The 13,040-nt window shown below is 37.4% G+C and overlaps 1 protein-coding gene across 1 annotated transcript; it reads right to left on the bottom strand.

Annotated features, from left to right (window-relative positions):
- Positions 1 to 260: 260 nt before the first annotated feature.
- LOC118470013 (hemicentin-1-like) lies at positions 261 to 12,557 on the bottom strand. Its single transcript, XM_035946368.2, has 11 exons — positions 12,474 to 12,557; positions 10,562 to 10,612; positions 10,218 to 10,466; positions 8,837 to 9,103; positions 7,453 to 7,749; positions 7,091 to 7,360; positions 5,220 to 5,468; positions 4,886 to 5,149; positions 2,097 to 2,372; positions 692 to 940; positions 261 to 606 (listed from the first exon to the last, which is right to left on the bottom strand). Exons 1-11 carry the CDS (start codon positions 12,523 to 12,525, stop codon positions 584 to 586), a joined length of 2,247 nt encoding a protein of 748 aa, XP_035802261.1. The 5' UTR covers positions 12,526 to 12,557; the 3' UTR covers positions 261 to 583.
- Positions 12,558 to 13,040: the final 483 nt, after the last annotated feature.

The following is a 13,040-nucleotide window of genomic DNA, read 5'->3' as shown; positions in this document are numbered from 1 at the left end:
AAAGAGAAAAGCAATGTGGGAAACCAGGGACTCGTAGTTTGCGCCCTCACTGCTCAACATATTTTCCTTTTTAAATCCTGCATCGGCTAAAGTGGTGAAGAAAACTGTGCAAAAGGTTTTAGTTTCCTGGTCAGTTTGCAGTAAACTAAGCCACAGACAAAGCTGTATTTTGTAAGTTGCATGTTGGCTTGTTGGAATTTAACGTTAGGTAATCTCAGGTTTGTCACCTCTCTGATGTGCGGATGAATTAGCAGCAGGTAATCAGTAAAGCAGCTCATTGTTTATTAATGATATCAAGACAAATGGGAATACATTGTGATTGAAATTAGACGAGCTTTATGTAGTACATAACTTTAAGCACACACTTCGTTTCAATGCAGGTCTAAGCTTGTGTTCAGGTCACACAGAGGTTATCCCAGTATGCATTGTGTTGAAGGCAGGGAACCACTCTAGTCAGAGAGCACAATGCCCGAGCAAATACAGCCATACGCTTAGAATCATTGATAACAAAGATAACCAATGTTTACGTGTGTGTGCTTAGCCGTTAACAGGAGGAATCGGTTCACACAGTTTGTCCAGCATTTCAACAGCCGCACCATTGAGGCTCTGCAGTGAAAAACACATGGAATTAGAACAAATACTAACTTTAAACTACTTCTAAATACATTAAATAGCTCTGACAGCAGCCCACCTGACACACTGAGCGTCTCGTTGACCGTCGCCGTCCTCTTGGTGACTGTGTTCTCAGCCCGGCAACTGATGGATTCGCTGGAAATGTGTCGGTTCACGGTGATGTCAATAACATCACCTTTTACGTTGTTACCGTACAGAGTCCACGTGAAGCTGCAGGACGGAGTGCACTCAGCCGAGCATTTAAAACTCGATGTGACACCGATTTCAAGAGAGTTTGGCCCTGAAATGACCACGTCTTTAGGTCCATCTGCAAGACCAAAGACATAGGAGTTGTAGCATTTTTTTGCTAAACCAAGTACTCTCAACTCCTGTTCAGCACCTATACATAGCATTCATACTCCTTAAAGGTTTCCCCTTTTTTAATGGTCAATTTCATTTGGCTTTTTGGGCAAGATTTTACCCAAAAAAAAAAGACTCTTTCACGTCCAAGTGGAAACAGATTTCTACAAAGAAATCAGTTAATTAAAAATTTTAAATATATAATAAGTAATTGAATGTATCTCAAATTAATATGTTATAAAGACTCCTGTATCTGTAAGGTCCAGTCACTGGTGAATCAGTACTTTTGGATATAAATACACCATCAATTCTTCACATCATGATGCTGCCACCGCCATGCTTCACATCATGATACTGTCACTACAGTGCTTCACATCATAATGCCTCCACCACCATGCTTCACGTCATGATGCTGCCACACCATGCTTCACATTCTGATGCCACCACCACCATGCTTCACGTCATGATGCTGTCACTACAGTGCTTCACATCATGATGCTGCCACCACTATGTGTCGCAGTGGGGATGGTGCATTTGTGATGATGTGCAGTGTTGCTATATGTACAGTCTCTCACATCTGAGCTGCTGAAGCTTGTAACTCCTTCAGAGGAGTCATAGATGTCGTAATTGCCTCCCTTACTAATTTCTTTCTTCCTCAGTGACTCAGTTTTTTAGAAGACCTACTCTCGGCAGAGTCCCACATATTCCTTCCATGTCTTAATGATGAATTTAACTGTCCTCCAAGGGATATTCAGTAACTTCGAAATTTTATTCTATGCAACCCCTGAATTACATTTCTCAGTAACCTTTTAACAGAGCTACTTGGAGTGTTTTTTGTCTTCATAGTGTAGTGTAGTCATAATTCAACAGAGGGTAGACCTTCCAGATACAGATGTCTTTATACAAAAATCATTGAGACACATTCAGGGCACTCAGGTGATCTCCATTTCATTAATTATTTGACTTCTAGCGTCTGTTGGATGCACCTGTGTTGAAATAGGCTAGTCATTTATTATAGTTTATTGACATTACTTTGTAGAAATCTGTTTCCACTTTGATATGAAAGAGGCTTTTTGGGGGGTAAATTTTTGTCAAAAAACCCGAATTAAATTGCCTGTTCTTACCCGAAACAACAACTGTGGTCTCAGCTGTTTTGTTTTCCTTTGACAGCGGGTTAGAAGCCACACAGGTGAGGGCAGCCTTGTATTGAGAAGTGTCAGGTGTGAACAGTATGGAGGCGTTTGTGGCCAGGAGTGTGTTGTTGTAAAACCAGGTGATGGAGCAGGTGGGGAAGCAGTCAGCCAAACACTGCAGCTCCGTTGTAGATCCAGGCAGAATGTACAGAACCTCAGCCACCAATGCATTGTTGGGTTTCACCATCTCCATCTTAGTTGGCCCAACTGGAAAGTGCAGGGGGTTTTAATTGTTTTTTAAACATGCAGTTCATTTAATCAACAATACTGAGTCTGCTCTTGTGGCTAAATGTGAAGCTACAGTCTGGAAGCAGCTCTGTTAGCTTAGCTAAAAACAAGAGGCAGGGGGAGCAATGAGAATGTAAGAATATTCAATCAACAATACTGATTCTGCTCTTGTGGCCAACTATGAAGCTACAGTCTGGAAGCAGCTCACTTACACACATGGACAAAATTGTTGGTACCCCTCAGTTAATGAAAGAAAAACCCACAATGATCACAGAAATAATTTGAATCTGACAGAAGTAATAATAAATAAAAATTCTATGAAAATTAACTAATGAAAATCAGACACTTCTTTTGAATCGTGGTTTAACAGGATTATTTTAAAAAATAAACTCATGAAACAGACCTGGACAAAAATGATGTTACCTGTAACTTAATATTTTGTTGCACAACCTTTTGAGGCAATCACTGCAATCAAACGATTTAACTGTCAATGAGACTTCTGCACCTGTCAGCAGGTATTCTGGTCCACTCCTCATGAGCAGACTGCTCCAGTTGTCTCAGGTTTGAAGGGTTCCTTCTCCAGACGGCATGTTTCAGCTCCTTCCACAGATGTTCAATAGGATTTAGATTAGGGCTCATAGAAGGCCACTTCAGAATAGTCCAATGTTTTCCTCTTAGCCATTCTTGGGTGTTTTTAGCTGTGTGTTTTGGGTCATTATCCTGTTGCAAGACTCATGACCTGCGACTGAGACCAAGCTTTCTGACACCGGGCAGCACATTTCTCTCTAGAATACCTTGATAGTCATGAGATGTCATTGTACCCTGCACAGATTCAAGACACCCTGTGCCAGATGCAGCAAAGCAGCCCCAGAACATAACAGAGACTCCTCCATATTTCACAGTAGGGACAGTGTTCTTTTCTTGATATGCTTCATTTTTGCGTCTGTGAACATAGAGCTGATGTGCCTTGCCAAAAAGTTCCAGTTTTGTCTGGTCTGTCCATAGGACATTCTCCCAGAAGCTTTGTGGCTTGTCAACATGCAGTTTGGCAAATTCCAGTCTGGCTTTTTAATGATTTGTTTTCAACAATGGTGTCCTCCTTGGTCATCTCCCATCAAGTCCATTTTGGCTCAAACAATGACAGACGGTGTGATCTGACACTGATGTACCTTGACCTTGGAGTTCACCTTTAATGTCTTTAGAGGTTGTTCTGGGCTCTTTTGTTACCATTCATATTATCCGTCTCTTCCATTTGTTATCAATTTTCCTCCTGCAGCCACGTCCAGGTAGGTTGGCTACAGTCCCATGGATATTAAATTTCTGAATAATAGGTGCAACTGTAGTCACAGGAACATCAAGCTGCTTGGAGATGGTCTTATAGCCTTTACCTTTAACATGCTTGTCTATAATTTTCTTTCTAATCTCCTGAGACAACTCTCTCCTTGGCTTCCTCTGGTCCATGTTTAGTGTGGTACACACCATGTCACCAAACAGCACAGTGACTACTGTAACCCTATAAATAGGCTGACTGACTGATTACAAGTTTGTAGACACCTGTGATGCTAATTAGAGAACACTGCTTGATTGAACATGTCCCTATGGTCACATTATTTTCAGTCTTTTCTAGGGGTACCATCATTTTTGTCCAGGCCTATTTCATGATTTTATTTTTTAAAATAATTCTGTTCAACCATGGTTCAAAAGCAACTTCTGATTTTCATTGGTGAGTTTTCATAAAATTTTTACTTATTATTACTTTTGTCAGATTCAAATAATTTCTGTGACCATTTTGGGTTTTTCTTTCATTAACTGAGGGGTAGCAACAATTTTGTTCATGTGTGAAGCTTAGTATGAAGACTAGGCAGGCAGAAACAGCTAGAATGTGAGGATATTCAATCAACAATGCTGATTCTGCTCTTGAGGCTAACTATGAAACTGCAGTCTGGATGCAGCTCAGTCTGCTTAGCATAAAGACTGGAGGCAGGGGTAAACCGCTAAAATGAAAGAATATTCAATCAACAATACTGATTCTGCTCTTGTGGCTAAATATGAAGCTACAGTCTGGAAGCAGTTCAGTTAGCTTAGCACACAACTGCATATGAAGCTACAGTGTGGAAGCAGCTCACTTAGCTTAGCTGTAAGACTGGCATCAAGGGGGAAACAGCTACAATGTAAGAATTTTCAATCAACAATACCGTTTCTGCTCTTGTGGCTAAATACAGTTATTAAATACAGTAAACAGAAAAAAAGTGAAACTCAGGATCTTCAAGACTAAAATGCCCTCATTTAAACAGTCTAAAACTACTATTTTGGTCAATTTCCTGCTACTTTCTGAATTTTTACAAACCAATTGATAAATTCAGTATGATGCTAATTATTAGTTGCAGTCACATGGACAATGATTTATTGAATGTACAACATTACAGCTCAGTGCAAATGTCTAATATGGTTTATTTGCTACATAATTACCATTTAAGTGTTGGTTCACATACTTGCCACCAGCAGAGCCAGACTCCTCAAGATGTATTGTTGTGACACAGTATCCTGAGCCTTGCAGGTGAGATTCTCAAAGGTGGTGGTGTTTGTCGGAGTGATGGAGATTGTGCTTCCTTGTTCAGAGCTGAATTCTCCTTCTATGGAGACACCAGTCCAGGAGTAGCTGCAGGAGGGGAAGCAGTGAGCAGAGCAGCTAAAGTTGGACCTAACTCCTGCAGTGAGGAAGGTTGGACCGACGATCTGGATGTTGGACGGTCCGGCTGGAAATACAGATTTGGTTAAAGGTGTCACTTCTTTAAAATCAAACGAGATCAATGTTGTTATTATCACCTGTGACTTGCAGCGTCTTCTGAGCAGTGAGTGATTCTCTGGTAGCAGGATTTACAGCCGTGCAGGTCAGGTTCTGTGCTGACTGCAGTTCACTGAGCTTCAGGCTGAACTCAGAGCCGTCAGAGGTCGAGTTTCCCCAGATCCAGGTGAACGTACAGGTGGGGTAACAGTTGGCTAAGCACTGGAAACCATAAAGTATCCCCACAGTCACCACATCGACCCCACTGATCACCACTGAGGACGGTCCATCTGCAGTGAGAGGTGAAGTAAACAAGACAGAATTCTGGAATTTACTATTTCTTAATTTAACAGTGATTTTTGCCCATGAAAACACTCCTAAAGAAGTTTGAATGTAGATTAGTATCTAAATTTACATTATGATTCAGGTGAAATGCAGATAAATGAACATCTGAATCAAATGTTTCAGACTTTAGCGTGATTAATTCCAATACATTGTATTTTTTAGGCATTTCAGAACATTTATTTAACAAAAAGAACCAACACAGCAATGTCAAAATAATCAATTAAGAGTAAAAGTACAGATAAATATAGCAAAAATAAGTGCTATCAACAAAATGTAATTAAAGTAAAAGTACTGGTTTGATCTTTCTGATTGATATATAATATATGGCACCATTAGATTATCGATGGTGACGCATCAGTGTGTCAGCAGCAGGTTTGAACTATTTTATATCCAGTTTTATATTCAGAAACAGATTAATGGGAGACAAAAGGAAAAAAGCAAAGCTCTGATGCATAAATCTGTTTAGTCTTTCTCTAAGATATTTGATGAGATTTTTAGTCATTTGAGCGTTTATTGTGTGAAACAGATGCTTTGAGGGGAAAAAAATCTGCATTTGGTGGAGCTGTTAACTTATGCGACCTTAGGGCTATTTTTGTCCTTTTCGTTTGGGATTTTTCTGATACTTTTTTTGGGGGGGGGGGGGGTTCCAATGACAACCTCTGAGTACCACTGAGTACACAAAAATGTTACACTGAGCATCTTAAGGACCAAAAAATGTCCCCAGTAAAACCATTTAAAGCAGCCATTCTTGACCTCACTGCCACATTTAAAGGCTGAAAATCAATTCATGATGCAGGTTTGAAATGTTTACTCAGTGAAAGTGAGAAGCAAAATTAATATGTAATGTTTTTATGACAGCTTTTTAAACATGGACAGGGATGGACTTCACCCTGATTTTTGTAAAAAAAAAAAAAATTTAAAAAAATAAAAATAATAATTTTGGAAACCACTGGCTTCATTATTTTAAACACTTGCTATATTATCAATTGAGTAAAATCTTCCTTTTTAGAGTAACTGAAGCTGCCAGATAAATGTAGTGAAGCAGGAAGTGTAATATCTGAAACATGGTGGAGTGGAAGTATTAAGTAGCATACAATGGAAATATGCAAGTAAAATAAAAATATCTCAACTTTTTGCTAAAGTGCAGCACTTGAGTAAATGTACTTAGTTACTTTCCACCACAGGTGGGCCTCAGCAGACATGGAACTGACCTATTATGATGAGAAGGCTGCAGTGTAAAATCTCTCAACTCCTACCATCATAAAGGTTGCATTTGCCTGGAATACTTACTGTAGATCAGCCACTATAGTAGAAATACTCGATATTGTTTTTTTTTATACGTTTATTTAATAGGGACAGAACAAGAAGCATTGTTACAATAACCGATGCCATGTTCATAGGTCAATAGCTAACAGCTAATTCGTAGACCATGTCCCTAACACATACAAAAACAACAATAAATATTTTGTTGTTGGCAAACATAGTGATGCTTCACTGCTCTACAGTTTATTCACATAAACCTGTTTATGTCTTGCTCCCCACTGAGATGACTGATGAAATCACTCACAGTCTACTTGCATCTGGTAGCCAACAGACTTAATCGGAGTGTCGACTTCTGAAACCACGCACTGGTATAAACCATCGTCTGTCTGCAGCAGAGGACTGAAGGTCACTGAGCTGTTGTCAACAGAGAAACTAATTCTTTCTGAAGCCATCATTGGCTGTTTGTTCTTCAGCCACATGATGGAGGCTGGATTCTGCGATCCGACGCACTGCAGGGTGAAGGATTTATCTGCTACCGGTAGAGCCTGAGAGGAGGGACGAACTGAGATGGGATCTGTGCAGAGAGAACATTCAAAATCATCAACATGAACGCTGCTTGAACTACTTTTCTTTCAAAAATCCACCAGAAGCACGTCACAGACTCACCAATGACAGTGAGGTTCTTGGTTGCAGTGATGGTTTGATGCGTCCCTGAGTTTGAGGCCTGACAGGTGAGAGATTCAGTTGTAGAAGAGTCGCTGACAGTGATCTCAATGCGACTCTCCTTGTTTGGCATCTGCCCCTGGTTCAGGATGGGTATCTGGACTTTGTCACCCTGGAAAATCTTCCCCATGTAGCTCCAGATGAACGTGCAGGGAGGGATGCACTGAGCGAAGCATATGAAGGTGTACTGTTCGCCCATCGTCACTGTGCTGTCACCGGAGATGCTGATGTCAGATAAAGCTAAAGAGAAAGAATTATGCTCAAGGTTAGATCAGGACATGAATGCAACCAAAGTGGTACCAAAGCCTCTGAACCCCAAGCAGTTTCTGGACAGTTTTACTCACTGCAATTTAAAGTCCTGCACCACTATGGAAGCAGAGCAACCGTGACTACTGAAAACAGTCTTCTGTGCAGTAAAACAAAGTTTTGATTCCTGTTATGACCCAACCACTAGGGTCAGCTAGGTGCAACAAAAACAACCAGATATCTTTGGTTGGGTAAAGCAATTCATTGCTCAGTGACAGAATTAACACAAAAGCGATTAAAGAAAGGAAAACATGGCTGCGGCCGGTTGGATGAAGAACCACCACAGAAGCAAGGTGGCACTCAATTACCAGTGGCCATAACAATACCCTAAATCATAAAAAAAGAAAACTGAAAGTTGCATTGCTTTGATCATGTATTATACAAAAATTGAAAAATCCTGGACTCAACATGTACAACATTTATACTGTAAAAAAATGGCGACTGTACATACCATAGATATTTTACTGCTTACATTTTTATTTTGTTTCCTATCTGCTTGGTGTAAGTACAGCCCGCAGTTCAATCAAAAAAGTCTCTAAATTGTATTCATTTCATGCCACAAATCCTAAAAATTGAAAACAAAAGTTAACTTTCTTTGACTATTTGTTTAAAGAAACTTTCTTGGTATTTTCTAGAATCAGGTTACTGCTAATGGTTTATTTTTGGCATTTTTTTCAACGAGAGAAGTAAAATAAAATAATTTTGAAAAAATGTATCTTGATTTTAAGCTCGAATTTGGTTAAGCCGTCCGACTGAACAGCAAGTCCTAAATGAGTCGTTGAGGGACCATCGGAAAGTTGAAAATCTGCCTTGTTTGTGTGTCTTTCCAGTTGTGGTGCTGATAAATGGTGTAACTTTAGTGATTGTGCTGAATAAAATCTGATTTTTGGCTTTTGGGGTTCAGAGGGTTGAAACAGAAACATAATCCAAATGTAATCAGAGGGAGCTGTCAGAAGAATCTAATCAAAGCATAATGTTAGTTTCACTTGACATTGTTTTTATTTAAAGTTCTTCCACATACTTGCCACATACAGCTTCTGAATGGTGGAGATGTAAAGTTGTGAGACAGTGTCCTGAGCTTGGCAGATTACAGTTTCAGAATTAACAGTAGAAGTAGGTGGAGTTATGGAAATAGTGTCGCCTTGTGAGGTGCTGAAAACCTCGTTGTCTACCAAAACCTTCCAGGTGTAGCTGCATGACGGGTAGCAGTCAGCTGAGCAGGTGTATTTGGAAGCACCAGTGGCACTGAGGTAGGCCGGACCACTGATCTGGATGTTGGATGGTCCAGCTGAAAGTTCAGAAAAAAGATTTAAACTAGGGGTGTCAAACTCATTTTAGTTCAGCCCTATTTGATCTCAAGTGGGCCAGATCAGTAAAATCACAGCAACCTATAAATAACCACAATTCCAAATATTTCCTTTGTTTTAGTGCAAAGAAGTACATTCTGAAAATGTTCACATTTAATGAACAATGTATTTATAAAACATGATGAACAACCTGAAATTTTTTAAGAAAAATAAATTCAATTTCAACAATATTTTGCCTCAGTTTATCATTTACACATTACAACTTACAGATCACAGTGTTTCTACAAAGGAACAAAACATTTAGTCACAGGTATCTAGAGCTGAATGATATAGTATGTACTTTATGATCAAAACGACAAAATTCAGACAAAAAAAACAAGACAAAATATTACAAAGATGAGAACCAAAATCCCAAAAATGAGACACAAAACGACAAAAGCGAAAAACAATGACAAAAAATGAGACAAATGAGATGAAACAACACAAAAAAAGACAAAAAAATTGGACAAAAAAGTTAGAAAGTGACAAAAAATGGACAAATGACAAAAATTAGACAAAAAATTGACAAAAAATTGACAAAAGTGAAAAAGAAATGCCAAAAAAATAGACTAACAACACATGCAAGACAAAAAACCCCACAAAAATGACAAAAGAGATACACAAAACAACGAATAAAGCAAAACACAAAATGACAAAAATAGGACAAAAAACCACAAGTGAGACAAAAAGGAAACACAAAATGACAAAAACATGAGACAAATGACAAAAGTCAGACAAAAAAGACACAAAACAAGAAAACATTACACAAATGACACACAAAGCCACAAAAGAACAATGAGCAATATAACACTTTACTTGGTGATCAAAACAACTTGTCATGGTCTTGAAATTATTTTATATTTATAGTTTTACAAATATACAATCTGCAGTTAATGTCTTCTCTGTAATTTCCACACTTTGTAAAGTCATCCCGCAGGCCATAAGTGACCCTCGGGTGGGCCGGTTTTGGCCCACGGGCCGCATATTTTGACACCCCTGATTTAAAGGAAACTGAGGAAACTAATCAGGTTTCATCTTCAAACTGGTCTTTCATACCCGTCACTTGCAGCGTCTTCTGGACACTGACCGACTCCCCTGTTGCAGAGTTGACAGCTTTACAGGTGAGAACCAGCATTGGTTCTACCTGCAGCAGCTTCAGGCTCAGTTCTGAACCCTCAGAGGTCACATTATTCTCAGTCCAGGTGAACTGGCAGTCCGGGTAGCAGTTGGCTGAACACTGGAAACCGTAAAGAATCCCCACTGTAACAATGTCAACCCCACTGATCTGCACTGAGGACGGCCCATCTGTAGGGAGGTGAGAACTCACTCTTTAAAACTAATTTAAACATGAACAGTTTGAAAACATGAGGATTGAAGTTCTGGAAGTAAAAGGATCTTACATGAGGTGGCCTCCACATGTCCACTCTGCTCAGTTTCACTGGCAGAAAAGCCTTTATAATGAGAAAAGAGAATGAATCAATGCCAGAAATAATTAAATAAGTAATAAATCTAAATGAAAAAAATGTCAGTATTCCAGCGGCTAGAGTTAAAAACTGAGTTTGACATTAAACTTCCATACAATTCTTGTAAATTTGCCATATTTAAATAACCAATTTAACATTATAGTAGATACACTGTGAAAAAGGATTTTGAAAACAAAAAGGTTATATTTCAGCAGCCAAGGTGGCAAGAAATAATTTCAAATAACAGGAAATCACCATCTCATAAAAATACACTAATTTTGCACAATTAAAATACAGTTTCTAACTTTAATTTTACATGAGATCATGTTTATTGTCAAATTAAGAATATTTGTGTGTCAAAACAATAAAATAACATATAAACATAGTCCCACAATGTTATAATAAAAATAATCAGACTCAACACAGCCAAAATGTTCCTTTATTTGTTGCATTTTATCATATAATACAATACTATTGTAAAACTAGTAAATCAGTTTGTAATTGCAAGAATCTACTGATAATTTCAGAACATAATAAGTGTAATTTTGCATAAAACTCTTGTAAATGTGACGGATCTTTAATTTAAAATGAAACTTAACTTAAAATGGTTAAATTGTTCGAGCTATATTGTAAAAAAAAGTTTTTAAAAAGTTTTATTTTGGCAGAAAGAGTGAAACAGGAAATACAGTAAATTAATGGGAAAAAACTAGCTCATAAAAATACAGTTACTATCTACAATTAGAATATATTTTGTAGCATTAATTTTACATGAGATCATGTGGGAGTTTTTGGGGTTTTTTTTTAATGAAAAACATTTAAATATATTATATTTACACCTGTAGGCTTTAACTTAACGGGTTCACCTAATCAAAAGCATTATTTTAAAGAAATTACATTTAAAAACCACCTTAAGTAGACACTGCGAAAAAGGTTTAGGAAAGATATAGGTAATATTTTAGTAGCCAGGGTGGGAAGAAATAATTTAAAATAACAAGAAATCACCATCTCATAAAAATACACAAATTTTCCACAATTAAAGTACAGTTTCCAGCTTTAATTTTACATGAGATCCTTTTTATTTTTATGGCTTTAAATTATCAAATGAAGAATATTTGTGTGTAAAAACAAGAAAATAACATAAATTTAAAAAATGTCTTTAAAAAATGTCACAATACTACAGTTTGTAATTGCAAAAATCTACTGATAATTTTAGAGCTAATTATGTGTAATTTTATACATATAATTTTGCATTAAAATCTTGTGAATTATTGTAAATAGATCATCAATTTAAACAAAATGTATTTCAAACTAAAGTTAGTTTAGCTGAACAGTAAAAAGTTTTAAAAAGTTTTATTTTAGCAGCAAGGGGGTAAAGGAAATACAGCAAATTAATGGGAAATAACTAGCTCAGAAAAATACAGTAACCATCAATAATAAAAATAAATTTTATGTCAGATCATGTCAATTTTTTTGTTTTTTTAATGATGAAAAATATTTAAATGTAATATGTTTACACTTGTAGGCTTTAACTTAACCAGTTTGCCTGATAAAAAGCTTTATTTTAAAGAAATTTCATTTAAAAAACATTTTCTTGAAAAAAAGAAAGATTTTAGAGTTATTTTACATTTGAAATGAAAGTTCTCTTTTTGAAAATTTATTGATATTTTTTCTGTATTTAAAAAAAATCTATAAACTAAAATGGAAAGCTTCTTTTACAGTAGAGCTCCTATAAAATTGCAGAACAAAAACCTCAAGCAATTATTTGCAGAAAAATACCATGATAAAGTATAGCATAATTTCAATGACTCTGACTGACACAGCAGGTGATACTACTTCAGTCTCCTCTTACCTGCCGGCCAGGTGAGCAGCAGTAGCAGCAGTGCAGCTGCGTGATGAACCATGGTGAAATATTCGCTCTCTCAGACCATCAACACTTTTATAACGTGTAAAGAAAACCTTCCCCTCTGTTATCAACACAGAAACAACAAAGACATGAAGTTCCTGGCACTGAGGTTGACATATCAGCTGGTTTATTCTCTGCAGAGCCCATTCAAACAGTGTTTTTGTCTTCTGAGGGTTGTGGTTGTTTCTTTTGTAACTACAAACTCGATCAAACCCAGATAATGTGCTTCTCTCGTTTTCCATATCTTAATGTGATTGCAGATGTAAAGATTTTAATTTCAGTTTATCGCAACATCCTGATAGAATACAGCTGCAAACAGTCTGTATGACCTTTGTGGTTCTGTTATTGTATTTATCTTTTGTTGACATTTCTGCAGTGGCACACTGAAGTTGCACGACATGTGATTTTGATTTAAAGCTTCCCGAGACATACAGTTAGATACCGCAGCAAAGCAAAGTCTGTCAGCAGAGATTTTTCATAAAAGCACATTTGGGTGTATTTTGTTTGAAATTT

This window comes from Amphiprion ocellaris, chromosome 21 (assembly GCF_022539595.1).
Source record: "Amphiprion ocellaris isolate individual 3 ecotype Okinawa chromosome 21, ASM2253959v1, whole genome shotgun sequence".
Taxonomy (NCBI): Eukaryota; Metazoa; Chordata; class Actinopteri; family Pomacentridae; genus Amphiprion; species Amphiprion ocellaris.
This window is presented reverse-complemented; position numbering and strand designations above follow the sequence as displayed.

Excerpts from the sequence above, each read along its gene's own strand:
- LOC118470013 (XM_035946368.2), bottom strand. The coding sequence starts at position 12,525 with ATGGTTCATCACGCAGCTGCACTGCTGCTACTGCTGCTCACCTGGCCG. Across the intron at positions 7,750-8,836 it reads TCAGAAGCTGTATGTGGCAA|CTTTATCTGACATCAGCATC; the intron begins GTATGTGGAAGA and ends CTTTCTCTTTAG. Across the intron at positions 607-691 it reads CGAGACGCTCAGTGTGTCAG|AGCCTCAATGGTGCGGCTGT; the intron begins GTGGGCTGCTGT and ends TTTTCACTGCAG.